Below are 27836 nucleotides of genomic sequence, written 5' to 3'. Positions count from 1 at the left end.
AATTATACAGGGTGTAATGATGGCATTGTGGTTTACATTGCCTTGCCGCCTATGAAAATGTTTTGAAAATCATAGTAAAGATGAATAATCCACTTTATGAGATTTGTATTTTGTAAATATACAGGTATTTTGGGATGTAGGTTTGCTCGCTGAGCTGGAAGGTTCATTTTCAGACATTTCGTCACCATACTAGGTAACATCTTCAGTGAGCCTTCAGATGAAGCACAGCTGATGATTCCTGCTTTCTATTTATATGTTTAGGTTTCTTTGGGTTGGTAATGTCATTTCCTGTGGTGATGTAATTTCCTGTTATTTTTCTCAGGGGGGTAAATGGGGTCCAAGTCAATGTGTTTATTGATAGAGTTCCGGTTGGAATGCCATGCTTCTAGGAATTCTCGTATGTGTTTCTGTTTCGCTTGTCCTAGGATGGATGTGTTGTCTCGGTCGAAGTGGTGTCTTTCCTTATCTGTACGTAAGGATACTAGTGAGAGAAGGTCATTTCGTTATGTGGCTAGTTGATGTTCATGTATTCAAAACTAATGTCATTTATAAAATACCGTGCAAGAACTGTAACAAACACTACATTGGACAAATGGGCAGAAAACTAGCCACCAGGATACATGAACATCAACTAGCCGCAGAACAACATGAGCCTCTCTCACTAGTATCCTTACATACATATAGGGAAGGACATCACTTCGACTGGGACAACACATCCATCCTAGGACAAGCCAAACAGAGACACTCATGAGAATTCCTAGAAGCATGGCATTCCAAAGGAACTCTTTCAACAAACACATTGACTTGGACCCCATTTACCAGCCCCCTGAGAAAAGCAACAGAAAATGACATCACCACAGGAAATGACATTACCAATCCAAAGAAACCAAAACATATAAATAGAAAGCAGGAATCATCAGCTGTGTTTCATCCAAAGGCTCACTGAAGGTGTTACCTAGTATGGTGATGAAACATCTGAAAATGAACCTTCCAGCTCAAAGAGCAAACCTACGTCCAGACCCTCAACCTGAGCTACAAATCTTCTCAAAACTCGCTAATACAGGTATTTCAATTGGAAACCAGGCTCATGGCACCATTAAGGAGAAAGTGAGGACTGCAGATGCTGGAGATCAGAGCTGAAAATGTGTTGCTGGAAAAGCGCAGCAGGTCAGGCAGCATCCAAGGAGCAGGAGAATTGACGTTTTGGGCATGAGCCCTTCTTCCTGAACCATCGATTCTCCTGCTCCTTGGATGCTGCCTGACCTGCTGCGCTTTTCCAGCAACACATTTTCAGCTCATGGCACCATTAAATCAAGACATGTAAAGTCAAGGAACTTTATTGCATATTTTCTGTCACTTACACGCTACTTTAAACAGTCAAGTGCGGCAAATTAGTTGGTGCAACCGCAGACTGCTCATGTTTGTAAGAAAACAAACTGGGAAAACTGCTCTTTTATTCACTAAACAGTCTAACTATCTTTGGATACTGCAAACTTTCATATTTGGGCTATTATGGATAAAAAATGGTTTAAAGTCTGCAAGATTAGAGTGGCATCTTGCTGCCATTAAAAATATCAAACTGGAATATTATTAACTTGAATTTATATCATGTTTGTGGACATGGCCAACAAATTGATGCGGGTTTCTGAAATAACTTGCAGCATCCTTACAGTGGACATAATTAGGCTGCCAATTCTCAGATGGTCAATGCAACTTGCCAAAGAATTTACCTTAAAAAGGTGATTTAAATCATCAACATTGAAATATTTCTCTCCGAGAGAAGGAAACATTTTTATAATAACGATATCAGTTCGTATATTGTATTGTTACATTAATAATGTTCTTAGTACACTGAGCTGAACGAAAGCAACAAACAAGCTGTGTGCAGAATTCAAAAGGTAATGCAAGTGTCCAGATCATTTAATGAGAGAAAGTTGTAATCAGCGGCAATGATCAATGAAACAGGACACTGCTGCTTTAAAATGCAACTCTCCTGGTAACAGAGTAATCAGACATTAATGATGGCATTTACTTAGTTAGTGAAAACTGGGAAATTAAACTGTAATGCAAAAATCACACCACAATCACAAGAATGGAGGGAGAGAAAGACAGAAGACAGCAAAAGGTAATGATACAAGAAACCAAAACGTGAAGGCATGGTAAGTATTAATTTATTGAGACAATGAATGTACAGAGAACAAAATAACAGACACCACATGTACAATCACTACAAATAGTAACATTTCCTTAAAGCAGCACAGGAATATTTTGCATATCAGACTGTAAAAAGCATTCTTACCGTAGAAAATTATTTCGGCAAGCTCTACCCTGATCATTGTAAAACAGCAGTTAAAAGTAATACTTTGATTTTGGCATCTTTTCACCAACATTCCTTATATTGCTAAACCAACGTTGCTACTAATGCAAAGCAGTAATTGAAGCGAAAATAACATTTTCATGGTGCATTGTCAGTACAATCATCTTTAAGTGCACACATACAGCCATACAATGAAATATTTGCAATTCACATACTTTGTAACAAAGTGATCTCAGGTTTTTTAAAGGATTGCTTTCCTCCTGTTGCTAATATCAGCTTAAGGTCAACTTCAATATAATGTGCTAATACAGAACACACTGCTACTCAAGCCATATTTGATAAAATTAGTATATGTAGAAATTTTTAGTTGGATTTAAGAAACAGGGTCTGAGTGAAAACCTTTTTGACAGAAATATTGGCAAAGCTACTACCTTTATTCTTTCTGTCAGGAATGCTAAAGTTGATGGAGACAATCAAAGTGTGTTTCAATGTATTCTTGCATCAGTGGACTTAATTCTGCAACAGAAACACCATTAAATCTGTGGTTCTTTATAAATAAAATGATCCATTAAAGTGTGGAATATTACAGAACCCATGGCTACATGAGATCGTACAATGGTCCACACCAATAGCTTCTATTTGCTGACAGTATTAGGTCTCACCCTAAGTCTCTGAATGGACTGTCCATATCGTATGGACTTCCTTGGAAGATTTGGATACTGCTCCTATTACTTTAGACTCCCAAGACTGGATTTTCCCTTTCAGTGGTGGGAATTAGGTGCCAGGTTCCCATTTGGGATTGTGAAGCCGACTCCTGGAAGTCGATTTTGTCGAGGACAGGCCTTCACGATCCTAATGATGTGTTTGCTGCAGTGTTAGTGGCTGAGGCAGGGGAATTGGGAGTTATCAGGAGTTGAGTGGGGGGGGGCACTTACTAGCTCAAATCAACAGACACTGTGTGGCTGGGGGTTGAGAGTGTGGTGCTGGAAAAGCACAGCAGGTCAGGCAGCATCCGAGGAGCTACAGAATCCACATTTCGGGCATAAGCCCTTCATCAAGAACATTGTGTGGTTGCCATTTGTGCAATAATGCTTGAGGACAAAAGTTGTCAAAGTTCAAATTCCCCACACTTCAGAGGGAAGTCCAAGGCCTGGGATCCAGGTCAAGGTCTTGGTAATCTTGATATTCACTTGATCAGTAAGCAGCAGTGAGTTATTTGACAATGAATCATAGAATCCATACAGTGCAGAAAGAGGCCATTTGGCCCATCAAGTTTGCACCGATCCTTCAAACAGCATTAATGCCCAAAACATTCATAATTAAACTTAAAAACCACAGCATAATATAGAACATGGAACATAGAACAGTACAGCACAGAACAGGCCTTTCAGCCAACCATTGATCCTCATGCGAGGTAAACCTAATGTACGAACTCTCAAATTTCTGTGACCATATGCATGTCCAGCAGTCTCTTAAATATCCCAAATGACCTCACTTCCACAACTGCTGCTGGCAACGCATTCCATACTCCCACAACTTTCTGCATAAAGAACCCGCCTCTGACATCCCCTCTATACTTTCCACCAAACAGCTTAAAACTATGACCCTTCGTGTTAACAATTTCTGCCCTGGGAAAAAGTCTCTGGCTATCAACTCTATCTATGCCTCTCATTATCTTGTACACCTCAATTAGGTCCCTTCTCTTCCTTCTTTTTCCCAATGAAAAAAGTCTGAGCTCAGTCAACCTCTGTTCGTAAGATAAGCCCTCCATTCCAGGCTGCGTCCTGGTAAACCTCCTCTGAACTCTCTCCAAAGCATCCACATCTTTCCTTAAATAGGTCGACCACAACTGGACACAGTATTCCAAGTGCAGTCTAACCAAAGTTTTATAGAGCTGCAGCAAGATCTCACGGCTCTTAAACTCAATCCCCCTGTTAATGAAAGCCAAAACACCATAGGCTTTCTTAACAACCCTGTCCACTTGGGTGGCAATTTTAAGGGATCTATGTACCTGCACACCAAGATCCCATTGTTCCTGCACACTGCCAAGGATCCTGTCTTTAATCCTGTACTCAACTTTCAAGTTTGACCTTCCAAAATGCTTCACTTCGCCTTTATCCAGGTTGAACTCCATCTGCCATCTCTCAGCCCATCTCTGCATCATGTCAATGTCACGCTGCAGCCTACAACAGTCGTCTATACTGTCAACAACACCTCCAACCTTTGTGTATTCTGCAAACTTGCTAACCCATCCTTCAATCTCCTCATTCAAGTCAATAAAAATTACAAAGAGTAGAGGCCCAAGAACAGAGCCCTATGAAACACCACTCACCACTGATGTCCAGGCAGAATATTTTCCTTCCACTACCACTCGCTGTCTTCTGTCTACCAGCCAATTCTGTATCCAGACAACTACATTTCCCTGTGTCCCATTCCTCTTGACCTTCTGAACGAGCCTACCACGGGGACCTGATCAAATGCCTTACTGAAGTCCATATACACCACATCCACCGCTCAACCCTTATCAACTTGTCTAGTAACATCCTCAAAGAACTCTATAAGATTTGTGAGGCATGATCTGCCCCTCACAAATCTGTGCTGACTGCCTTTAATCAAGCCATGCTCTTCCAGATGATCATAAATCCTATCCCTCAGAATCCTTTCTAACACCTTGCAGACGACAGACGTGAGACTGACACATTACTATTTAACTGATCAGCAAAATTATTCATAATTTTTAAAGGTTTCAATCAAGTGGATAAAGAACAACTATTTCCACTGGCAGAAAGGATTGAAGGTAATTGGCAAAAGAATTATAGAGTTTATGAAGAAAAGATGTATGTGCAATGAATTGTTACTGATCAGAATGAACTCCTGAAAAAGATAGTTTTTCAATACAGATTCAATAGCAGTATTCAAAAAGAATTTGCAAGGATAATTTTTTCTGAGTAATGGGGGTAAAACATAGAATTAGGACTAACTGGAAAAGAGTGGCTGGTCTCTTTTGTTACATGATTTTATGAAATAAAGGCTTCTATTTATGACTTATGTTGGTTTAATGGCCCATGATATGCATCTACCTACTAATATAAAAATCCATAACTAGAACTGGAACACCGATTATTGTTGAGTGGCAAAAGTACACTTTCTTTTCGAACACACGTCAGTTCAGAAGCATACATGAGTTGGAAGACTGTCCAGGTGCCATGTGATGCAGCAAGATATAGTAGTCAAATGGAATACGAATGTTTTACAACAAATACATCTTTCCACTTCAACACTACTCAGGCCACAAAAATATAGTCCTCAATTTTTCAAAATTAATATCAGCTCTCCTTAGCGACAGACACAAGTTCACATTAATAAAATGGCCGCTGTTACAGCACCTTGAACATGGAAAAATCTCTCAATGACACCACAAGGTGGTGAAAATATAGGAACTGTGTGGAAATTAGAATAATTATGAGCAAATCAAGAGGATGTGAGAAAAAAGATGAAATCTAAGAATAGATTTTGAGGAGCCTTCTGAAGCTGAGTAAGATGAAAATCTGGTAGAAGGGTTCAGAAAGATAATTTCATTTGATTTTTGAAGGAGCATCCTTATTCATTGGAAACCCGAATGTTTGAGATTGTGGCTCACAACAAATGTTCTTGAGTAACTATGCCTGTAATCAATGAAGTATGGAGATGAGAAAGGACTAAAAGCATAGTAGAGTGATTGTGTGCATTTCAAACAGGGACTTGAATAAACATGGCAGCATTGTCAAATTTACTGCTATTTGGCTGAAATTCTATACTTTGGATAACTGACTGGGGATTTATGGCTCACATTCAAAACTGGAAATTTTCCAAGAGGCAGGAAGCAGTGTAAAAAAAAACACTTCAAATTAAACCCTAGTGTCTGGAAGCTACACTAACAAATGCTGTTGATTTTTCAATAGCCTTAAATATCAACTCACAAAACACACATCAAATTTAAATAAAGCTGTCTGCTTTCAGATAAGGCATTTCTAAGGCTATGAATGTGACAGTGATGTCCCATAGTCACGTGGTGTTCTATATTTTGGTAGAAATCTGACTCAGAACGAACACAGATGTATGTTCAATGGGTGCTAATACAAACAAGTGTTCCAGCTGCACTTTTCATGAAGAGGAGCCTGGGCTGACAGCCATTTACAGAGCTTTGTGGTTTGATTAATGAACAACTTAGTGACTCATTGTGACATATACCCCTGAATGACACACATATCGTCTTTATATTTTGCTTCCTTGTCTTATAATGAAGTATATTCATGATTTAAAAGTTGTTAATTGCACATAGTGCAAACACAGTTGGCAATTTATTTATTTTGAAAGACTTTAAAACATGTTCATCTAGATGTTGGCACTGTTACTGTATAAATACTTAGTGATCATGTCAATTTTTTTTGTTATTTCAACAGAAGCGGTGTTAATGCCTTTGTCAAAATAGCAAAGAGAGAAACTTAACACATCCTTAAAGTGTTTGCACAAAATATCACTGATAGTGATTTCCAAGCTGAAATAACTTCTAACAAGATTGCTTTCAGTCGTTCTCTAACACCGGTGTAATACATTAATGGCAACACAAAATAGTAATGATCTGATGCAGAATAAGTGTTTAAAAGCAAGTTGTCAGGATTGGAAAGGGAAAGTACTTCTTTCTAAGTAAAACTGACAATAAGCATTACTGAAACTTGCTCAATGTTGACATTGCCTACCGTAAATAGAAAAGAGTTTCACTCCCCAACACTAACTTCTCTCACTTAAGAGTATCAGAAATACGAGCAATAGTAGACCATTTGGGTCCCAGCGTCTGCTCAGTCATTCAATAAAATCATGGCTGATCCAATTGTGGCCACACCGCCACTTTGCTGTTTCCCACGATTCCCCCCTCCCCCCGAATAAAAAACCTAAACTCTGTTGTCAATCAACAATCATATTTAATACTTGAGCCTCTATTGCTCCCTGGGAAGTAAATTCCAAACACTACTGAATCTCTGAAAAAGAAATTCCTCATCATATCTGTCTAAGTGGGAAATCACTTGGTTTGAAATTCTGTCACTAGTTCTAGATTCGCCCATAAGAAACATCCTCTCAACATCTACCCTGTCAAATCCCCTCAAAATCTTATATGTTTCAATAATCCCAGCCCTTATTTTTCTAAACCCACAATGAATACAGGTCCAATATGCATAAACTTGCTTTGTAAGACAAATACCTCATTCCAGAAATCAGTCTCATAGCTTCTTTGAACTGTTTTCAATGCAAATCAATTCCTCCTTAAGTAAGGTGACTGAAACTTTATATAATGCTTTAGGTATGGTCTCACCAATGCCCTATTCAACTATAACAATAATTTATACTTTACTTGTCTTGCAATAAAGACAACATGCCATTTACCTCCTAATTTCTTGTGATTACTGTATGCTGATGTTTTGTATAAGAATATTCAGATTGTACTATATCATTATGCAAGTCAGTCTCCATTTAAATACTATCCTACTTTTTTATTCTTCCTGCTAAAATGGACAACCTCAGTTTCTCACATTACACCCCACTGCCACATTTTGCCCCCTGACTTTGCCTACATCCTTTTCCAGGTTACATATGTCCTCCTCTTAACTTGCTTTCCCACCTATTTTCATATCATCAGCAAAATTGGCTTCAATGTGATGGTGTTTTGGAGTACAGAATATCCTTTATTATTACGTACTTACGATGTGGAAGCAAGCCATTTTAATCCAAAACAGTGACACAAATTGTGAACAGTTAATACTGATACACTATTCTTTGTGTCACTCAACCAGCTTCAATTTACCATCCTGAAAATGACCCACTAATCCTGATAGTATTTCCTGTTACTTAACCAGTCCTCCATCGAATACACTAACCCCAACACCATAAGCTCTCATCTTGTCTAGCAATTATTTATGCGGCAACTTATCAAGTGTCTTTTTAAAATCCAAACATACTACATCTACTCATAGAATCATAGAATCCCTACAATGTGAAAATAGGCCATTCAGCCCATCAAGTCCACCCCCACCCCGTGAAGGTATCTTCATAAAGGGTAGCCACATTAACTGGGAGTTGCACTGATTGATATGCTCTGTACTGGTGATTTCATAGTATGGAGTAAAGGACTTCAGAAGGGGGGATAACCCCCTACCTCCCATTTGACTTATGGAATTTAGGAGGTGGGTTCTTCAGAAAGTGAGGACTGCAGATGCTGGAGATCAGAGTTGAAAAGTGTGGTGCTGGAAAAGCACAGCAGGTCAGGCAGCATCCGAGGAGCAGGAAAATCCATGTTTTGGGCATAAGCCCTTCATCAGGAATGTCCAGTGATGATAGTGCCATTGTATGTTAAGGTCTGGTTGGATTCTATCCTGTTGGATATGGCCATTGCCTGGCATCTGTGCAGTATGAATATAATTTGCCAGCTATAAGTCTAACCTGAATGATGTCCAGGTTTTGCTGATTTGAACACAGATAACTTCAGGACCTGAGAAGTCATAAATGATGCTGAACATTATGCAATCAGTGGTAATCATTTGAATTCTCACCTTATGCTTAAGGAGAGATCAATTAAAAAATAGCTGAAGATGGCTGGGCTCAGGCCTCTATTCTGAGGATCTTCTGCAGTGATGTCCTTGAATTAATCATATTATTAAAATTATCTCCAACTTTCAGAGGGTTTTCCCATTTTATATCATGAGGGCCATGGCTAGGGTGAATAGCCAAGGTCTTGTCCCTGGGGTGGGGGAGTCCAGAACTAGAGGGACACCCTAATAGGGTGAAATGGGAAAGATTTAAAGGGGACCTAAGGGGCAACTGTTTCAAGCAGAGGGTGGTGCATGTCAGAGGAAGTGGAGGAGGCTAGTAAATTACAACATTTAAGAGGCATCTGGATAGTGTTGGGACAGGACTTCTGTCTCCGTGTTCGTTTGGAGGAGAGAGACACCAGGTCTGATTAAAAGTATAAGCAGTTTTAATGAGAGAGAATCGTACACTGTACAGTGAGGTGTCTAGCTCACTGGAGAAGGCGCGTTCTGCCTGTATTCTAATTTGTCTGACTTTTTGCTCTCTCACATTCCAGAGTTACATCCTTATTTGGTAAGATGCAGTATTCTAGTATGTCATTGGTTCTTACCTGATAACGTTCTATTACCTCAGTTTGAGCTACGTGCATTTTGACACGGCTCCAATGTCCTGTTATCTCTCACCCTCTCTGGGGCCTCTTCAGTCTGTGCCATCAGCTCTTAGTATAAGACAATGGCTTAATGCTGCCTAGTGAAGCTAACAAGTTCCAGACTTGCTAATACTACCTTACGTGAGCACTACCTAACAATAAAGTATCCTAAAACTACTTAACCTTAATAATGGTTCCCAACAGTAGGTATATGAAAAGAAAGGGTTTAGTCGGATATGGGCCAAGTGCTGGCAAATGGGACTAGTTTAATTTAGGATATCTGGTCGGCATGGATGAGTTTGGACCGAAGGGTTTGTTTTCGTGCTGTACATCTCTATGATTCTGTGACCCTAGTTTTGCCAGGGCTCCTTGATGCACTTGATCAAATTGATATCGAGGGCATGCACCCTCACCTCTTGAGTTCAGTTGTTTGCCCATATTTGAGTGAATGTAATGTGGTCAGGAGCTGAGCAGGGTCTGGCAGAACCCAAACTAAGCTTCAGTGAATAAGTGTTGCTTGATGATATTACTGATGGCAACTGATAATTAAGAGTTGGCTTCTCAATGGCATTTACGGATGGGCAAACAACACTGGCTCAGCCAGAGATACCCACATCACATGAATGTGTTGGCCAGGTTGGAACTGTTCTGCGTTTTGTGACCAGGATGTACCTGGGCAACTTTCCATATTGCTGAGTGGATACCAGAATTGTAGTTGTACAGAAAAAAACTTGGCAAGGAGTGCTGTTCATTCTCAAGAAAAAGGTCTTCAGCATTATTGTTTGAATATTGTCAGAGTCTATGGTCTATGGTCTTTGCAGAATCTAGCACCTTCAACTGTTTTTTTTTGATATCACATAGAGTGAATCAAATTTGCTGAAGGCTGGCATAAATAATTCTCGGGATATCCAAAGGAGGCTGAGATGAATTGTTCACTTGGCACTTTTGGCAGAAGATGCCGGCAAATGTTTTAGCTCTATCATTTGCACTGATGGGCTGTGCTCCCCATCATTGAAGATGGGAATATTGTGGCACCACCACCTCCAGTGAGTTCATAGAATCATTACAGTGTGGAAGCAGGCCATTCAGCCCATTGAGTCCACTCCAACTCTCTGAAGAGCATCCCACCCAGTCCCAACCCCATCCCTGCAGCCCTGCATTTCCCGTGGCTAATCCATCCAGCTAGCACATCTTTGGCCTGTGGGAGGAAACTGGAGCACCCCCACACAGACACGAGGAGACTGTGCAAACTCCACACAGATGCCTAGATCCCTGGTGCTGTGAGGCAACATTGCTAACCAATGAGCCACTATGCTACCACAAATTGTTCAATTGTTTAATTATCCACCACCATTCACGTCAGTATGGGAGGACCACAGAGCTTAGATTTAATCCAAATGTTTCTGGCTTCATCAGACTGACACATCAGTTTTAAGAATGCCTGATTCTGCACCTGGTATTATTTGTTCCCATCCTTAAACTCCTATTCTGGACTCAGATGGTGCACCTTTCTGGTAGAATCTTCCTTCCTTAATGGGATACATATTTTCTGAGAGTTAAGAAATATTTCCTTAAATATCTGTTACTGTTTCTCTAATGTCTTAACTTTTAACTTATTTACCCAACCGCATTAGGCGACTCTTCATATTTTTGCATGTGCCTTTACTTAAGACATTAGTTACAAACACACATTTCTTACTCTCAAATTAAATAGGATATTCTACAATTTTATTCTACTCTTGCATAGAGCATCCTTTACTGTGGGTTTTTAAATTAATCTTGTCCCATTACATATTACTAGATGCAAAATGGGGTGGATTCTGCTAGATTCTAGAACAAATTGTTCTAAGAAACTGTCCTGAATACAATCTGTGAACTTGTTCAAGGGGAGGCAATGGCATAGTGGTATTATTGCTGGACTATTCATTGAGAGATCCAGGTAATGTTCGAAGAACTTGAGTTCAAATCCTGTTGTGACAGATAGTGAAATTTGAATTCAGTCAAAATCTGGAATTAAGAAACCATTGCTGATTGTCGGAAAAACCCATCTGGTTCACTAATGTTCTTTAGGAAAGTAAGTTGCTGTCTTTACCTGGTCTGGCCTACCTGTGACTGCAAACCCACATCAATGTTGTTGATTCTTAACTGCACGCTGAAGAGATGGTCAATAAAGGCTGGTCTAACCAATGACACCCACATTCAGCGAATGAATGAAAAGAAAATCCTCCAGGCTACCTTTGCTAATTTGATTTGTTCAATTGATTTGAAGATTGGAGTTACCCACAAATCTACGTACTCTGACTTACTGTATAGCTACAATTAAGGGACCCACAAACAACTCCCACCAATGACTTATTTCTTAACTCCACGCAAATTGATTCGACATCTTGATCTTCTGAGCCAAGATCATTTCTCACCACTGTCACTGATTATTCCTTTATCAATGTAACCAGTCCATCTCATTTTCATTTCTTCCATCTTCCAAAATGTCTAGAATCCCTGAATAGTTAAATCTTGGCCCAGGTTTGTCCCATAGAATCACAGAATTGTTTGAATGACAAAGGAAATTGAAATAACTCCCGACAGACTGGTATCCCATTGCCAAGTCACCCTTTATTTACCTGTGCATAGCACTTGACACTGGTCAGGCTTCTTCAGAGCCACCTCTCAGAACACAACCCCTGACACTCCTGTCTATATCTGTCAGCCACAGCTCCCTGATTGGACCAAGTTAATAGCCCCAATCAGAGAACTCATATTCTCTGAGGTCCACCTTGCTGACATTATTACAACCATTACAAAGGCCACTTGGCCCATCATGTCTATGCTGGTTACCCAAATGAGCATCTCACACTGCTATTCTCCTGATTTCTCTCAATGACTCAGCACATTCTTCCTTTTCAAGGAACCATCTACTTTCTTTTTGAATGCCTTGATCAAACCTGCCTCCATTACAGTCTTAGGTTGTGCATTCCAGACTCTACTCCTCATTGTTTTCTTCACGTCACTTTTGCTCCATTTACTTTAAGTGCACACCCTCTCGTTATCAATGCTTGCTTGAGTGGAGAATAATGCAGTAAAACCCAGAGCAAAATGTTTTGGGACTGAGACTGCATTGGTGTTCAAATGTTTAGCTGACAGAGATTGAAACTGGCTGGCAGGTAGAAAGTGGCTCGTTAGAAAATTACAAATGTATCCATCCATAATTTACTGTGCTTTGAACAAAATGGAGCAACAATCCTGTGATTAGATTAGATTAGATTAGATTACTTACAGTGTGGAAACAGGCCCTTCGGCCCAACAAGTCCACACCGACCCGCCGAAGCGCAACCCACCCATACCCCTACATTTACCCCTTATCTAACACTACGGGCAATTTAGCATGGCCGATTCACCTGACCCGCACATCTTTGGACTGTGGGAGGAAACCAGAGCACCCGGAGGAAACCCACGCAGACACGGGGGGATCATGCAAACTCCACACAGTCAGTAGCCTGAGTCGGGAATTGAACCCGGGTCTCTGGCGCTGTGAGGCAGCAGTGCTAACCACTGTGCAACCGTGCCGCCCACTGTGCTACCGTGCCACCCACTGTGCCACTGTGCCACCCACAGCGGCATGTGGCACAGTGCCGCTGTGTACACTGCACTTTGTCAGTGTCACGTGATAGCTCATAAAGGTTCACCCAGATTGCAAGCCTGTTAAAGACCAGGAAAGCCTAAACTTAAACAAATTTGTTTAATCAGAATAGGGTTGTTACATATCCTTTGGCCACCACATTTTGAGAAAGAAGCAATTGTTTTCGAAAGTGTACAGAAGAGACTTAATAGAATTGTACCACAGATGAGGGTTTACTATTGCGTAAATAGACTGGAAAAGCTGTGGCTGTTCTGCTTAGAATAGGAAGGTAAGAGAAGATTTGATAGAAATGCTGAGATGCAGTAAATAATGAGAAACTGTTCCTCATGGCTGCAGAGTCAATATTATGAGGGCACAGATTTAAGGTGATTGACAAAATAGCCAGAGGCAACATGAGGTAAAAAATGATGCGATCAATGGTTGAGATGTCTGATGCATGCCTGATGGTGTGGCAGAGACAAATTCAAAAGTAGCTTTCAGAACGGGATTGGATAAGTAATCGAAGAAGAAAGTATTTGTGGGGTTATGGGGAAAGAACAGAGCAACAGTATTAACTGTAATGTTTTATTAAATAGACATATAGATTTGATGGACTAAATAATATTACTCTGTGCTGTACTATTCTACAATTCTAGCTTCACTTGAATGAACATTTAGTGAAAGCAACTTATTATGATTTGTAAGCTGTAAAGGCATACTGCGTAATGCCCTTGGGAACATCTTTAGCTTATGTCATAAACTAAAACAATTTCAAGATAATCTTCCAAAATAACTTCAATTGCTACATGCCTGGTTTAGAAATGTGCTATCATAGGATAATGGGTTAAATGTATTTTCTGTGACAAAACCAGAAGCTGCACACACCATTAATTTGAATCTTACAAAATAACCTTTATATAGTTATACAAATAAAACATGACCATCATCCCTGAGAAAGACAAAACAGAAACACTAAGTTGTCATTAATGCCATTTCTCAATGGGAATAAGAATTGATTCTTTTTTGTGAAAAATAGAAGTGTCAAGACTGATTATTGATAGTTCATTTACATTTATGAATTAACTAATGGGATCATGTCCATTTTTGCAGAGAGGGTGGTAACTTGACAAGTGGAATAACCAGCTGCTGCAAAATCTATCCAATCAGAATCCCATTCCCAGTGGGAGGTAGCTTAAAATGCAAACTGGTTTACCGCTTCTACCATTGGGACACATTTGCAATTTCCTATTACCAGTAGTTAGATATTTAATGGTTTGACCCGCAGTCCTGAAGAAATGTATAGAACATTTTAGCTTTTATTACTCTGTGACTGCAGCCAGCTCATCCAAAGTTCCATCATACGCCACCCACCACTGCCATCCCGCCCCCCCCCCCCGCCATCTGATCACACATCTGATCTACTAGGTTGACTTAGCATGTGGCGAGCCTTTGCACTGACCTTGAACAGTGTGGTGATCCCTCAGCACTGACCCTCTGACTGAGATGAGACCTCAGTACCAAATGTCTGACTATGATGTGATTCCTCAGCACCAACTCACTGATTATAAGGTAATCCCTCAGCATTGACCCTCTGATTGTGAGGTGATCCCTCAGCACTGACCTTCTGACTGTGAAGTGATCCCCAGTATGTCCCTCTGACTGTAAAGTGATGACTCAGTGTGTCCCTCTGTGAGATGAGTTTGTGTTTGAGTTTGATTCATTATTGTTATATGTACTGAGATACAGTGAAAAGTGTTGTTTTGCGTGCTCTGCAAGTAGACCGTACCTTGCAAAATGCATCATGACAGCATAACAGAGTGCAGAATATAATGTTATATTCACAGAGATGGTGCAGAGAGAGAGAGAGAGAGATCAACATTAACGTTTGAGAGTTCAGTTTAAAAGTCTGATAACAGCAGGGAAGAAGCTATTCTTGAATCGTTTGTATGTGTAATCAATTTTTTTATATCTTCTGCCCAAGCAAAGAGGGTGGAAGAGAGTATAACTGGGGAGGGAGGGGTCTTTGATTATGTTGGCTACTTTCCTGACGCAGTGGGAAGTATAAACGGAGCCAATGGATGGAAGGTTGGTTTGTGTGATGGACTGGGATGTGTTCATAACTCTCCGTAGTTTCTTGTGGTCTTGAAGGACAGCTGCCACACCATGTGTAATGTAGTCAGGTAGGATGCTTTCTATGGTGCATCGATAAAAATTGGTAAGAGTTCTTAGCTGCATTTCCTTAACTTAGACCAGGACATATTGTTGGTGATCATCACTCTCCGAAATTTGACACTCACAACCATTTTGACCACTGATTCAGACTGAAGCATGCCCTAGAGTCAGTAAAGAGCTTTTTTTGTTTTTGCTGACATTGATAGAGAGATTATTGTCTTTAAACCATGCCACTAAACACTCAATCTCTTTCCTGTATTCTGTCTTATTGTTATTGAGATCTGACCAACAATGATGGTTTCATTGGCAAACTTGTAAATGGAGTTGGGATGGAATTTAGCCATACAGTCACGAGTATAAGATGTATTATTGGAGACTGAATACGCAACCTTGCAGGGCACTGGTGTTTAAGATTATTTAGAGGAGGTGTTGTTGCCTATTGTTATTTATTGCGGCCTATTGGTCAGGAAGGCAAGGATCCTGTTACAGAGTGCAGAGCTGCAATCTAGTTCTTGAGTTGTAGAGATGAGTTTGTTTGGAATTATCATGTTGAAAATGGAGCTGAAGTAGTCAATAAGTAGGACCATAGCATAGGTTATCTTTGCTATCTAGATGTTCCAGGGATGAGTGTAAGGCCAGGGAGATGGTTCTGCTTTGGATCTGTTGTGCAGGTAGGTGAATTGGAAGGGATCAAGGCAATTCAGTAGGCTGGAGTTGATGTGAGCCATGACTTAATAATTATGGATGTCACAGCCACCAGGCATTAATCACTGAGGCATGCTGTATGATTTTTTTTGGCACAGGGATGATGGTGGTCTCCTTGAAGCAGGTGGGGCTTTAGGTCACAGGAAGGAAAGATTAAAGATGTCTGTGAGTACTCCTGCCAGCTGGTCTACACTGGATCTGAGTGCATGGCTGGAGACGCTATCCATGTCGGTTGCTTTCTGTGAATTTACCCTCAAGAAGGCCAATCTGACGTATATGGCAGTGACTGAGGGAACAGGTGCACCCAAAGCTGACGGGATAGGTGACATCATCTCTCTGACCTTTGTTCAAAGCGAGCATAGAATGCTTTGAACTCATTGGGTAAGGATGTACTGGTGTCCACAATTCTGTTCAACTTCGCTTTGTAGTCCATTATGTCAAGTAAGTGATCCCTCAGTGTGTCGCTCTGACTGTGAGGTGATCCCTCAGCATATCCGTCTGACTGTAAAATGACTGTCAGTATATCCCTGTGACTGTGAGGTGATCCTTCAATATTTTGCTCTGACTGTGAGGTGATCCCTCTGTATATTCCCCTGATTGTGAGGCAATCCCTCAGTACGTCACTCTAACTGAGAGGTGATCCCTCAGCACTGAGACTGGGCAGGAGTGTATCGACCTGAATCAAGAGGCATAGGTCTCTATGGGCCATTATTTTGTTATCCGTCACATTAAGTATTTTTCTTTGTAAAATACCCGGTAACCACAGCAACTGAGAACATTTAAACATGTTCTGAACCTAATAATGATTCTGGCTTCCTCACAGTAAATCTGGGCAGTCAGCAGAGCTACTCTGGTGATTTTGTGACCGCATTAGGTTGAGCTAAGAAGAAAAATCACCTAAGTTCATACAGTCAGAATAATACGAAAGGAGGCCATTCCAGTACCAACGATGGGTCTGAGAATGGAAGCCAACTGTTGATACAATGGATTTGGAAAGTACATTTTCTGAGTGCTTTTTGATGAAGCTTACGCACAAACTAAATTTCCAATTTTCTCTCTTTCTTATTAATCTTGTCCTGCTGGACAGCCAGCAGAGCCATTGTTTTACATTAACTTTAAAGGTCAACCTCAAAACTTACTTATATGTGACTCAGAGATTCTTATTATTGTTTTAGAATTTTATTCTGAATTTCTATCCATTTACATAGAGTTAAAGAGATGTACAGCATGGAAACAGACCCTTCGGTCCAGACCGTCCATGCCGACCTGATATCCCAACCCAATCAGGTCCCACCTGCCAGCACCCAGCCCATATCCCTCCAAACCCTTCCTATTCATATACCCATCCAAATGCCTCTTAAATGTTGAAATTGTACTAGCCGCCACCACATCCTCCAGCAGTTCATTCCATACACGTATCACCCTCTGTGTGAAAAAGTTGCCCCTTAGGTCTCTTTTATATCTTTGCCCTCTCACCCTAAACCTATGCCCACTAGTTCTGGACTCCCCCACCCCAGGGAAAATACTTTGTCTATTTATTCTATCCATCCCCCTCATAATTTTGTAAACCTCTATAAGGTCACCCCTCAGCCTCCGACACTCCAGGGAAAACAGCCCCAGCCTGTTCAGCCTCTCCCTGTAGCTCAGATCCTCCAACCCTGGCAACATCCTTGTAAATCTTTTCTGAACCCTTTCATGTTTCACAACATCTTTCCGATAGGAAGCAGACCAGAATTGCACACAATATTCCAACAGTGGCCTAACCAATGTCTTGTACAGCCTCAGCATGACCTCCCAACTCCTGTACTCAATACTCTGACCAATAAAGGAAAGCATACCAAACACCTTCTTCACTATCCTATCTACCTGTGACTCCACTTTCAAGGAGCTATGAACCTGCACTCCAAGGTCTCTTTGTTCAGCAACACTCCCTAGGACCTTACTAATAAGTGTATAAGTCCTGCTAAGATTTGCTTTCCCAAAATGCAGCACCTCTCATTTATCTGAATTAAACTCCATCTAGCACTTCTCAGCCCATTGGCTCATCTGGTCCAGATCCTGCTGTAATCTGAGGTTATCCTCTTCACTGTCCACTACACCTCTAATTTTGATGTCATCTGCAAACTTACTAACTGTACCTCTTATACTCACATCCAAATCATTTATGTAAATGACGAAAAGTAAAGGGCCCAGCACCAATCCTTGTGGCACTCCACTGGTCACAGGCCTCCAGTCTGAAAAACAACCTTCCATCACCACCCTCTGTCTTCTACCTTTGAGCCAGTTCTGTATCCAAATGGCTAGTTCTCCCTGTATTCCACGAGATCTAACCTTGCTAATCAGTCTCCCATGGGGAACCTTGTCGAACGCCTTACTGAAGTCTGTACAGATCAAATCTAGTGCTCTGCCCTCATCAATCTTCTTTGTTACTTCTTCAAAAAACTCAATCAAGTTTGTGAGACATGATTTCCCACGCACAAAGCCATATTGACTATCCCGAATCAGTCTTTGCCTTTCCAAATTCATGTACATCCTGTCCCTTAGGATTCCCTCCAACAACTTGCCCACCACCGACATCAGGCTCACCGGTCTATAGTTCCTGACTTGTCTTTACCGCCCTCCTTAAGCAGTGGCACCATGTTTGCCAACCTCCAGTCTTCCGGCACCTCACCTGTGACTATCACTGATATAAATATACGTTAAATATGTTATTCTTTTTCTTTAATAGGACCTTTTCTGAGATTTTTTTAGCATTCTGAGATATATATTTTGCAATTCCCAGTCTTTTTTTCCATGATAACCACTGACTAGTTCCCTTGTTAACTTGGTAAATAATGAAAGAACTTGGATTGCTGTTGTGTCTTAAATATCCTCAAATCCTCCCAAAGCTCTCTGCAGCCATTGATTTACTTTTGAAGTGCAGTTACTGTCAGTTCATAGATCATTTTACACACAAGGTTCCACAAACTGCAATGAAATAAACAACCAAAGAATTTGCTTTCCATAGCGTTCATTATGGAATTCATGTCATTGGCTCTTTTAATCTCATCTGAAAGGGCCAACAGTGTCACAGTTTAGCTTGCCATCCAAATAAATGGCAGCACTTGTGTCAATGAAATCTCCTTTTGTGCTGCATGAGATTACACAGCAATCTAGATTATATGTTCAAATCTAGGGGTATGATTTGAAGCTATGATCTTTTGTCTCAGAGGTGACAGCGATATCAATGAATCAAGGTACCATGGTTTCAGACTAATGCCAATGTTGATTTCTGGTATTCAAAAGTGGACCAAAGCTATTATTGAAAGTAAATTAATTTCATCCATTCATACAACACCAATACTTCCACGCTACAACATATAAACCTTTGCATAGGATTAGCCATAATTTTACATATCATAATAAAATACATACATGGTGCAAAGACACTAACAGCAGATACATGGACATGCATATGCAAGTTAAATAAATCTATTTTTATTTATTCTTAAGTTTTGAGTTACACCTATTAACTCCGACTAATGAAATCATTAGGCTACTCTTGCCATTTTTGATAAATCAAGAGATAGCACCTTACTGGTTACAGGGAGGAAGTAGGAAAACAATAAGCTAACAGATTGGATTATATCATTGCAGCCAATAAAAGACAAATGCTCAATTGCATTAGTTCAGACAAGAAGCTATCAATCAAAAGATGCCAAATACTCTTGCTGCCAGTAGCACATCTTATATTCCTAATCCCTGGTGCTACCTGATCGTCAGTGAACTGAGTGCTGATGTAACTGTCAATGGCAATTTTGAGCAGCATACTGCAAAATGTTGATGACCTTTCCAAGGTCATTCATGAAGCAGCCTACAGAAGGAAGATGATTACTGAACTGCTGTTTGAGTACAGCCAAAACTCAATCACTGTCCTGGTCTGAGTGTGGACCTTATTATATTGTAACTCAGCTTTAATGTGTGTTGTGTGAGGACATGTATTGAGCCACAGCTGCAGTATGCAGCTTCCATCTCCCAGATGTTAACTGCCTAGTTTTACTTCCACTTGGACGAGCGTATGAATGGTGAAAAACCTGAAGGTATATGCATCATGGCTGTTCCCTCAAAAACTGGTCTGAACATATATGATTCTAACTTAAGAGCCACCTTGTATCCATATATTAAAAAACTGACATTTTTGTTACTTGGCAAAAATTGCCAAGTTGTTACTTGGCCATTTTGTAAATCATGGCAAGATTGGATTGGAAAGATAAAAAGATAAGCAGGGTGAGGCAATTCAGCTTATCCTATTACAGAGAATGAAATTACACTCTTTAAAGTAGCCAGAATACCTCCTGAGATTTTGCCCCCACAGCGACCATTGGAGGAACATTGCAGGTATTAAGAACTCTTACTGTGAAGGTTACTGATAGCAGTCACAAAGGTACATTTTCCTGGTTGGATCTAGATCAGTCTTTTCTATTCCAATTCTAATTCTATTGGTTTCCTTTCTTACGTCACTAAAAACTTAAGGTTTTTCTAAACATTTCCAAGTCTTTTAGCAGCAGGCATCAGCCATATAGTTCGTCCAATCATTGCATTTATGGGATGGATGAATACTTTGTGCTTTAGTGGTCACAAATTCATTCAGTATTCAAAGTGCATCAATCAGGTCCAGCATTTATCCAATTAAATTCACCAACATAACTCAACAAATTGACCACTGCTCTGCGAAGATTATACACTGTCACAATTGAGTTCCTCACCCACACTATGGGCTTTAGAGCCAGTGAGAGACCCATGTTGGTTTTTCTAAGGAAGACACTGAAGCCATACACCGATCAGGCAGTGGTGAAGCGGCAGCTGAACCCTCCCTGCAGTCAGAACCATGAGGAACTGAAGTTCCACAAAGCAAGAACTACACACCAATCAGCAGCTGATAGCTCGTGCACTCAGCAGAATTACAGAGGAAGTCATGGCTGCATGGTGCCAGGCCTGCCTGTGGCTGGGTTAACTCCAACTGCCCTGATAGAGGGTTACACCCAAATTGTCAACTTCTACACCTCCTGATGCTGTTTGGCTTACTGTGTTCTTCCAGCCTTCTGCTGTCTACTTAACTCCAACAGTGGCAGGCTACGGTGCTAAATTGGTCAATTAAAGGTCTCAATTAGTGGCAAGGCTGGAAGGTCAACCAAGGATCTCTCTGGCCAGGACTTAATTTGAGTTGAGGTTGGAAAGTTAGTTGAGATATATTGTCATTGTGCCTCATTAAGTGCCCTCCCCACTTCCAAACCCAGTACCTTCAGGAGCAGATCATTCCACTCCATGAGTTTCAGTTTTGCCTCGACTGAGTTAACACCATTAATCATGTTCCATATTTTTCTCTTCAATGTGCAAAGACCTTGCACTTCATTTCTATTAATTATCATCTGCTCAAGCTGGCTTATTTGTGAGCCTTATCTGTATTGTTCTGTAACTCTTCAGTTGCCTTTTTAGACTCTGCTGTCTTTCATGGTTTGGTAAAGTTGGTAAATGTGTGTTGAGATAATTTTTTATTCACCTATTTTTCTAATCAACTTGTTCAGGGATGTTATATATCTCTGGAGCAGGTGGGACTTGAAGCCAGACCTCTCAGTGTAAGGGTAGGGACACTACCACTGTACCACAAGAGCACCCTAAATATAAATCTAAGACATTTATGTAGATTAGGATTTGTAGAACTGACAGGTGGTATATTCTAGGCAAAAGTGAGGACTGTAGACGCTGGAAACCAGAGTTTAGATCAGAGTTTAGAAAAACACAGCAGTTCAGGCAGCATCTGAAGAGCAGGAAAATCGACGTTTCGGGCAAAAGCCCTTCATCAGGAAACATTCTGTATATTCTGTACATCTCCACAGCTCTATTTCATTCCCCAAGCTCTTAACTGCTATTTCAAACTTTGGTTAATTTCTAATCAAACCTTTATGCTTTAGTAAGGCTTTCTACAGTATTACAGAAATCAGTTCAGACTGTTGGTCTTTTAGTTCCAATTTTCAGCTCCTTTACTGCCAGCCTCAATGAACGTCAGTACAGGAAATATCTACCTGTTTTTTTCCTCAGCACTGCCCATCAGGTTGACAGAACCTGCAGCTGACTGCACCAAATTAAATTTTTTTTCATAGAAATGGAAGAAAATGAGAAAGGCCTTTTTGACTTATCCCTGGACAAGTATGAATTTCAATCAATCCACTTAATCTCCTGAGAGAGGTCTGTGAAATTCCTCTCAAATCTCCAAACGTAATCAAGAAAAATTGAAGTAATAGTTCAGTTCAGATCAACTCATACACTATTCAACTGACAAATTCATTCTTCAGTTTACTTGTCCTTTGTCTTAACAGCTTTGGAACCGTTATACCCCCTAAAGTAGTTCATTATCTCACTCTTTACTTATTTTAAAACCTCAACCATCTGCTTAACCATAGTTAAGAACAACTTAAGTACGAATACTGTGTACATACAAAACTACAGCACATTTTTCACTAAGACATATATTGTTAATCATTTCACAATACTACTTTTGTAGATGTATAAAGAATTACTTTTTCATAAAAATACATTCAGTAGATCTCCTATGGGAGTTGCTGCTTTCACTTAGAAGAAAATAAAATTACAGTTGATAAATTTACATAGGCAGTTCCATTATAAATGTATAGGATATAGGAATTTATAATGGAAAAAGTTGACAGATAATCCATGCAAATGAAAACTTTTGATCCACTATGGATATGTATTCACACACGGTTGAAAGTGAGCTCCTGTATTTGAGTACTAAAAAGCTATTCAACAATAAAATTTGATCATTACAGTTCATTTTCTTTTCATTTCAGCAATGGGTGCAGATCAGAAAGAAATGAGATTTTATATACACCTGGACAGTTGACCGTAAAATAAGGTATGCAGCAAACACACGGTAGTCCTCCAAGGGGACAAAATCAGCATAACTTTATGCATTTTACGGTCTACGCATGGTGTATATAAGTTACGTGCAGAAATGTGTAAATGATAATTTAGAGGTCATTCACACATTTCACTTATCTATAAAAAAGCAGCAATTTCTTTCGGAACCTTACCGTTTGTGGAAGCATTCAAATAACTTTTAGAAAGAATATACTTATGTTGAAGGGGGTAAAGGTAACGTATATGCACCATGGCATCAGGCTTGACCATAAAATGCACAGAGTTAATAGATAAGTGACCAACCTTGGTGAAATATCGCATCCTTGCTGCATAAAGGCACCCAGAGAAAACCAAAGACTGTTAAAGATTCCAAACTCATTGGGTGGTTGATCACTTGGCGATGTATCTTGTCCATCTTCTGGTTCTTCAGTGTGCCATTCATATGGGCTAAACCTGCTGACCAGGAAGAGTACCACACTGACTCCAATGTAGGCAAAGACGATACACATCCAAATTTCATATGCCAATGGGTCAAGAAAGGAGAAAACGCCAGGTTTGGACTTCTGCGGTTTCTTGATCATGATGGAAATGCCCAGGCTCATGAAGGGCTTGGAAAAGTCAATGACCTCTTCTCGTACTAAAGTAATGGTCAGTGGTGCCACACCAATCTGTGCTCTCTGTGAAATGGGGAAAATCCTTTTTAAATACATATTGGAAAGTATACACATGGTAGATGATACCAGTGCAAACAAGTCTTAAAGAAAATCTCTAATCTCTAAATATGTAGTTAATTTATTCAGCTTTAAGCTTAGCATATTAAATATTTCAACAGTTGCAATGTGGACAGTGCACCATATGACTTACTGTTTGTTCATTAACTTAAATAGTTCTCTGATACCATACTTTGTTCGAGAAAAAACAAGGTGCCAAGAGGCTCCGCTTTCTGAATTATAGATGTGCCATGCTGTTTTTATTTTGCAAGTTTTGTAATTCAGATAAATTCTAATATTTATTTCATTTCCCCTGATTTTTCTAGAGGGCATTTTATCAGTAGTGAGATGTATCTACAGGAAAGTTACTCATTTGCACCCACTTAAACTCGTAAACACAGATTAACAGTCCCTTTAGAAAGTACACTCGAGCAGATAATAAATGTCTCAATGCTGAAATATATGAGCGTCTTGTTATATCTTGATACAAATACTCTCCATTGGACAAGGACGCTGATTGGGACCTGATTGTGGTTTTGTGTTGGCCTGTATGGCAGACAGAAGACAGTACTGATGAGCCAGTGGAGCATTGACATCTTCACTAAACCTAGTCCACTTTCCCTGAGATTAGGATCAGATTTTTGCCAGCACCAACTCTAAAATGCTGAAATGTTCACTGCTAAAAATCTCAAGTTAACAGTAAGATTTGTAAGAACACAATTTAATGTTCTTGTGCACAAAGTATAGAAGATGCATGGCAAATAAAAGTCCAAAGTGTACAGCATTACTGATGTTGTGAAAATATTCCAACCAAGTCAGGCTGTACTTCATCAGAAGGAGGTCTATCGATTACTTTAATGCAAAGACATTGTGACCAGAAAGCACTCTCTTTTACTTCCTCAGGGTTCAATCAATAGCAATGGGTGAAGTGGCTGAAAATTAGGTCATCAGTCTAGCTTCTGAATTGATATGGCATGGTACTGGGCAGATGTAAAAGGGAAAAAAGGCTTTAACAGTGTTTGAATGCATTCATGCACCAACTTATGTGAAACTAAACCATACAGGCCAGTCCTCACTTTCTCCTCATACAAGCCAAGGTCTCAGTGTGACTCCTGTTAATGCTGGATGTAAGATTGCCGATCCTCCTGGGGAGCCTGTGAGTCTCCAATAATGACACATGGATCTTGCAAGCTGGGTTATCTTCATATCGTAAATATCCACAGAAGCAGCCCATCCTCTCGAAGAGGTGGAATTGATATGACGACTTGGGGGCTGAGGAGGAGGGGGAGAAAAATAAATGATGACAGCTCAGGGGAGAGGAGCTAGCTTACAGCTGGACTTTTGCTACTAAGGTGGGTAGTGTGAGTGGGCAGATTTTCCAACTTGGCTGACCTGCTTGGTTTTAAAGGATACAGTTCTCATTTCAGAGAAGTTTGGAATCAAGGTAAACATGAAAGCAGATCCTAGGCGGTCACAGCAGGAAGGCCAGAGTCAAGATCTGAGTTCCAGTTGTTTTAGAAATGGTTAGGCTCTCTCTCACTCAGATTTTACATTCCCTCACACCTTACCTAACCCTTATGTTCCTTCAATGCCAACACAAGCACTTCCCCATTCCACCTCCATGCCAACCATGCCTTCATTTCATTTCCATTCCCACTCACCCAGTAAGGGCAGTCCTTAGAAACCATTTGAAAATGTGAAGAAAATTTCTAACAAAAGCACCTCTTATTCCTACACACTTGATAATGGAAAACCCCCTCTATTCATGAAGCCCATTCAAAGATTTTAAAGTATTTTGATCTATTATTAAAAATAAATTTCCAATCAGACAGTATATCAGTCAGCTAATCATTTATTAACCTCCTTAAACTCAGCACAACATTCAAATGGCCCTGCACAGTCAGAGGAATCAGACGAATATAAAGAAGGTAAGAAAGAACTTAAGCAAGGAATTATGAGTGCAAGAGTTAAAGAAAATCCCAAGGCATTCTATATCTATATTAAAAACAAGAGGATAACTAAGGAGAAGGTGGGACCACACATGGACAAAAGAGGGAACGTGCTTGGAGGCAGAGGACGTAGGTGAAATCCTAATTGGATATTTTGCATAAGTATTCACCCAGGAGGAGGAAATGGAGGATAGTAGGATTTGTGTGGAGTGTGCTAATATGTTCGGGCATTTTGGGATCAAGAAAGAGAATTAAGGTGGGTAAGTCCCCAGGGCTCAAGGGTATCCATCCCAGAGACAAGAGAGGAGATTTCTGGGGCCTTGACTAAATCTTTGTATCCTCATTAGATACTGGAGAGATCCCGGAGGACTGGAAAGCATATAATGTTGATCCTCTGTTCAAGAGATAATCTAGGAAATAGAGATAATCTAGGAAACTATAGACCAGTGAGTCTTCTATCAGTGGTTGGGAAGCTATTGGAAGGAATTCTTAGGGATAGGATTTAGGCACATTTAGAAAAGCACAGCCTAATTAGGGACAGGTTTGTGCAGGGCAGGTCATGTCTTACTAACCTGATCAAATTTTTCAAGGTGTTGACGAAGATGATTAATGAGGGCAGAGCAGTTTATGTTGTCTACATGGATTTTAGTAAGGTTTTTGACCAGGTGCCTCATGGTAGGCTCATCCAAAAGATTACAATGCATAGGATCCATGTTGACTTGGCTGTGTGGATTCAGAATTGGCTTACCCATAGAAGTCAGAGGGTAGTGGTGGGAAAGTGTTTTTCAGACTGAAGATCCATGACTAGTGGTGTTCCACAGGGATCTGTACTTGATCTATTCTGTTTGTGCTACATATACATAAATGCCTTGGATGAAAATGTAGATGGTTGGGTTAGTAAGTTTGCAGATGATACAAAGTTTGGTGGAGTTGTTGATAGTATAGAAGATTGTCAAAGAATACAGCAGGATACAGATCAGTCGCAGATGTGGGCAGAGAAATGGAAGATGGAGTTTAATCTGGATAAATGTGAGGTGCTGCACTTTGGCAGATCCAATGTTAAGGAAAAGTATATATTTACTGGCAGGGCCATGACTAGTACTGATGTATAGAGGGATCTTGGGCTTCAAGTCCATAGCTTCCTGAAAGTGACCACATAAGTAGATAGGGTGGTGAAGAAGGTATGTGGCATACTTGCCTTTATTATTTGGAAAAAATGATTTTAAGATTGAGGATGCCATGTTGCATCTTTATTAGATTTTATTAGGGCACACTAAGGGTATTGTGTTCAATTCTGGTCACCACATTACAGGAAGGATCTGGAGACTTTAGAGAGGGTGCAGAAGAGGTTTACCAGGACGCTGCCAGGATTAGAGGGAATGGACTATAAAGAGAGACTAGAAAAACTTGCGCTGTTTTCTCTGGAGTGGCTGAGGCTGAGGGGAGACTGGATAGAAGTCTATAAAATTATGAGATGAATAGACAGGTATGATGGTCAGAATCTTTTTCCCAGCATTGAAATGTCTTAAACTAGGGGACGTCCGTTTAAGGTGAAAGGGAGAAAGGTCGAAGGAAATGTGAGGGGCAAGTTTTATAAACAGACAGTGGTAGGAATGTGCAACATGCTGTTGGGGTAGTGGTGGAAGCAGATGCAACGAAGGCGATTAAGAGACTTTTAGATAAACATATGAATATACAAGGAATGAGGGAATATGGACCAATGGCAGGCAGAAGGGATTCATTTAATTTGGCATTATGCTTGGCACAAAATCATGGGCTAAAGGGCCTGTTCCTGAGCTATACTGTTCTATGTTCTATGAATGTTTCTTGCCAGTGTGAACCTCCTTGCCACTGCTGGTAAAAGTGGATCTGTTGGAAATGGGGTGGGAATTACAAATCTAAGTCTCACTTGCCATTTTTAAAGGCCCATATCCATGAATATCCAGCCCTGAGAGAATGGCAATTCAAGAAATGAGAGCTCAAGAAGTGAGAGAGATTTGGTGGTAGCAGCTGAGGATAAAGGGAGATTGAGAATGGGGATTCAAGGATGGGGACTTCAGGGAGAGATGGAGTAGGAGGAATAGAGGTGCATAGAGAATGTGAAAATTAGATCATATGGCCTAAGGAATGAAGATGACTGGGGATTGGAAGAACATTGATAAATGGGAGAGATAATGATGAAAATAAGGCTTAATGAATGAGAGCGTGTGTGAGTAATGGGATTGGATCTTTAGGAAGGGAG

At 40.3% G+C, this 27836-nt stretch overlaps 1 protein-coding gene across 4 annotated transcripts in view; it reads right to left on the bottom strand.

Moving 5' to 3' along the window:
• LOC132816757 (glutamate receptor 4) overlaps positions 1-27836 on the bottom strand; it is a 249369-nt gene that overhangs the window by 14363 nt on the left and 207170 nt on the right. For all 4 annotated transcript variants that reach the window (XM_060826672.1, XM_060826673.1, XM_060826674.1 and 1 more), the window contains one exon: positions 23239-23612. In XM_060826672.1, coding sequence (XP_060682655.1) covers positions 23239-23612 — 374 coding nt within the window. The remainder of the gene's footprint in view (positions 1-23238; positions 23613-27836) is intronic.

Source organism: Hemiscyllium ocellatum, chromosome 6, assembly GCF_020745735.1.
Source record: "Hemiscyllium ocellatum isolate sHemOce1 chromosome 6, sHemOce1.pat.X.cur, whole genome shotgun sequence".
Taxonomy (NCBI): Eukaryota; Metazoa; Chordata; class Chondrichthyes; order Orectolobiformes; family Hemiscylliidae; genus Hemiscyllium; species Hemiscyllium ocellatum.
This window is presented reverse-complemented; position numbering and strand designations above follow the sequence as displayed.